Here is a 4,171-nt window from a genome sequence, read left to right as displayed (position 1 = left end):
GGATATTTAAAGCTGTGATACAACAATTTACTTTAAACTAAGTATATTTATAATACTATATATCCCAAAAGACATGCTCAACAAGTAAGTAAATTTATCATAAAAAATTTAAATATCAACCTGAATATTCTTGAGAAGATATAGGTGTACCTTGGAGATAATACGGGTACAGTTCCAGACTGCCACAATAAAGTGAATATTGCAAAAAAAGAGTCATATTTAAAATTTCCCAGTGCAAATAAAAGCTATGTTTACACTATAATGTAGTCTGTTAAATGTTCAATATGCATGATATCTAAAAATGTACATACCTTAATTAAAAATACTTTATTGTTTAAAAATGCTAACAAAATGAGCATATGCTGCTGAAAAGATGGTGCATAGACTTGCTCAACATAGGGTTATTACAAACCTTCAATTTGTAAAAAGTGCAACATCTATGAGGCACAATAAAGTGAAGCATGTAAAATGATCCATGCTTACATATAGACGTTTTAGCTTTTTATATTAGAAAGTACATAAACAAAAATTGGATGACTACTGTTGTAAATATGAAACCACCTTTGCAAAGATTAGACAGTGAGAGAAATCTAACATGATTGACACCATCTTGCTTCTAGCCTCACAGCCTGGCTGTCTGCACTCATTTCTGGTCATAGGCCAAGCTAACCATAAGAAGAATTTAGTTTATAGTTTAACTTAGAAACAAGGACCATCATAGTCCCTCCCCAAAACTAATCACCTCCTTGTTCAGAGGCTGAAACTACCTTTGTAAGGCTAATGAAAGACCACAGGATTAGAAATAAGAGAGGGGCCTGAATCCTGCTAAAATGTAGGTATAGCTTTTACTGTCCCTTACTGCTTCAAAGTGATGTGGCCAGAGGTCACAAGATTTGTGACTGCTCCAATTGGTCCTATAGTTAACATTGCTACTGTAGAACTTAAGATTGGTGTTTTGAGATGTTTTTCAGACTGACCCCATCCAGACTTGTAACTCCTGACTCAGCTGGTCCTCTGCACCCACCACACACAGAGGCAGACTCAGCACATGACGACCATTTTCCACATTCTTATTATTGCATCCCCAACCAATCAATAGCAGCACCTATTCCCTAGTCCCCTGCCCACCAAACTACCCTTGAAAAACCCCAGCCTTTGAGAATTTGGGGAGACTGGTTTGAGTAATAACTCCATCTCCTGTGTGGCTAGTCTAGTGTCAATAAATTCTTCACCGCAATACCAGGGTCTCAGTCTGCGCAGTGGGCTGGAAGAACCAATCAGTGACTACAAACACACTAAGTATTTCAAAAAAGTCACAGACAACCTTACAAAGACAACCCTTGTAAGCTGGATGAGTCAAGGAGAATAATATGTGGTAAGGACAATATTTTCATTGTAATTGGAGGCCCCGAAGTGAGTGTGAATGATCAGTGACACTAATCACTGATCAGTGACACTAATCACTGATCAATCAGTGACACTAATCACTGATCAATCGGCACAGTTCCATAAATTCACTTTATACAAAGGCCTGTGTGTTTAGGAGATGAGAAGATGGTCGTTCCCACTTGACCAAGGTTTGCAGGAAGCCTAGGCAAACATGGGCAGATGCAGAGGGGAGGGGACCCACTAGACCCATGATTATGGGGCTGAGGAAGGGGCAGGATGGGGAACAGATAAGAATATAAGCACCACATGCATGGTAAAGCCACAGAAGCATGAAAGGAAGGGAGCAAATAGAAAAAGGGTATAGCCAGGAACAGTGATATCAGACTTATTTGCCAATAAGTGTTTATCTAAAATTAGAGCCTGGGATTCTACTAAAGAAGAATTTGTTGCTTTTGCTGAGATTCTTAGAATCTGTAGCCTGGGCATTGTGAGGTTGTTCATATTTTATTTCATGCTTCAGTTGAGGTCTTTTGATCAGCTGTTCATTCTCAGAGTGTCATGGTACATAAATTCTGGGTGTGAGACCACTGGACGGCAAGTTTTAGGAACAGTCTGTTTTCTTACATAACAGGAATTTGCTTCATAGGTAAATGTAAACAAAAATAAACAATTTATTGTTTGACCAAGAACATTTTTGAGAGTAAAAGAAGGTAACATTAATAATAATGCTAAGGAAAACAGATGTAAACCATGAATATCTGGAGAAAACCAGCATGCTCACCTTACTCAAAGACATGTTCCTAGGATAATATTTTTTTAATTGGAAGATATGGGTTAGGTAATCCCTACCTAACCCATAAAAATAGAATTTTGCTTCATTTAAATTTAAATTTCATGAAGTCTCAAGCTTTTACTGTTAACTTACTATTTGTCAGGCTTTTTTTGCTAGGAATTTTGAGAAAATGAGGAAAAGGAAAATCCATTACTTCTGCCCCAAAGTCACCATATCTGGTTAGAAGGGAAAGTCATGTAGATGTGCACACACAGAGACACACATATACAAATAAAATGTGAGATGGAAAGGGTTAGGAATAACTCTTGCATTTCAGATTCAAGCCTGTTGCAATACTTTGAATTCCTTGTTCCTATTCCTCCTCAAAACGCCTAATGTAGAGCTTTGCCCATGGCAGAAACATTATCAGAGTTTATAAATTTAACGACAGTTCCTGACTCCTTGGAGTGACTCAGAACAATTCCCTCTTGCAGGAGAATAAGGTGAGAATTCCCTGTCTTATTGGCTGGGTCTTAACACCATAGATGATGGGATTAAGTACAGGTGGCACAAAAAGGTAGATGCTAGACATAAGTGTGTGGACAATGGGTGAAGCATGTTTGGCAGCACGATGCATCACAGACACCCCAATCATGGGCACATAGTATATAAGCACTGCACAAATATGTGACACACATGTGTTGAGAGCCTTCCACTGTCCCTCTCCAGAAGCAATGCCCATCACTGTATAAAGAATCAAGACATAAGAGACCACGATAAGCAATGAGTCCAGCCTGAAAGTTGTGAGAACAATGGCCCAGCCCAGGATGCTGTTGAGTTTAGTATCTGCACAAGGCAGCTGGATCAGATCTGAGTGGAGGCAGCAGGAGTGTGAGAGGACATTAGTGTGGCAATAGGGCAGTTGCCTCAAAAGGATTGGAAGTGGAGCCATGAGTGCCACACTCTTCAGTGTAAGGCCCAGACCCATGCAGATAATACAGGGCAGGGTCAGGATGGTTGCATAGTGCAGGGGGTTGCAGATGGCTACAAAGCAGTCATAGCTCATGGCCAGTAGGACCCCTGACTCCATGCAGGAGAAGGTGTGAATGAAGAACATCTGGGCCAGGCAGCCATCAAAGTCAACTCTGTGGGCATCAAACCAAAGAATGCCCATAACAGTAGGCAGCGTAGACACAGAGACGCCCACCTCAGTGACAGCCAACATGAAGAGAAATAGGTACATGGGCTCATATAGTACAGAGTCCTCCTGCACTGCTGCCATAATTAGGATGTTTCCCACAATGGCCACAATGTACATGGTGAAGAAAGGGATGGAGAGCCAACCATGTTGGGCCTCCAGTCCTGGGATGCCAGTCAGGAAGACAGATAGGAGGTCAAGACTTTCATTGCTTTCAACTCCCATGCCACCAACAGCAGAGATCAGACTTCACCTGCCATTTGAAAAAAACTCAAGTTAGTCCCCACCTGTTGGATCTTCTGCCTTAGTGGCCAACCTGAAAAGTTGAAGAAAGGAGATGGGGCAGGAAGCGAGAAAGTTGGAGTCATCTACGTCATTCTGAATAAAAGTATAACAGACATTCTCTTCTCTCCTCCTGTTCTCCTGAGTTCCAGAATCCTAAATGTTACTTGGAAAAGAGATATTTCAGCCTGCTCCATCTTTTTAAGTTTTTAAAAAAGTTTTAAATACTTTTTACAGATGCATAATATTTGTACATATTTATGGGATACAAGTGACATTGTGTCACATGCATAAAATGTATAATGGTCAAGTCGAGGTATTTAGGATATCCATCACCTTGAGTGCTTATTACTTCTATGTGTTGGGAACATGTCAGATTCCTCTCTTTTAGCTACTTTGAAAAATATAATGCATTGTTGTTAACTCTAGTTACCCTACTCTGCTATCAAACATTAGAACTAATTCCTTCTATCTAACTATATGTTTATAGCTATTAACCAGCCTCTCCTATCCTTAACACACATGTCTTT

General features: G+C 40.0%; 1 protein-coding gene across 1 annotated transcript; it reads right to left on the bottom strand.

The window, feature by feature from the left end:
- Positions 1-2,633: 2,633 nt before the first annotated feature.
- Positions 2,634-3,584, bottom strand: LOC100435557 (olfactory receptor 51L1-like). Its single transcript, XM_002822121.3, has one exon. It carries the CDS (start codon positions 3,582-3,584, stop codon positions 2,634-2,636), a length of 951 nt encoding a protein of 316 aa, XP_002822167.2.
- Between the last annotated feature and the right edge of the window lie 587 nt (positions 3,585-4,171).

Source organism: Pongo abelii, chromosome 9, assembly GCF_028885655.2.
Source record: "Pongo abelii isolate AG06213 chromosome 9, NHGRI_mPonAbe1-v2.0_pri, whole genome shotgun sequence".
NCBI classification, from domain to species: domain Eukaryota; kingdom Metazoa; phylum Chordata; class Mammalia; order Primates; family Hominidae; genus Pongo; species Pongo abelii.
This window is presented reverse-complemented; position numbering and strand designations above follow the sequence as displayed.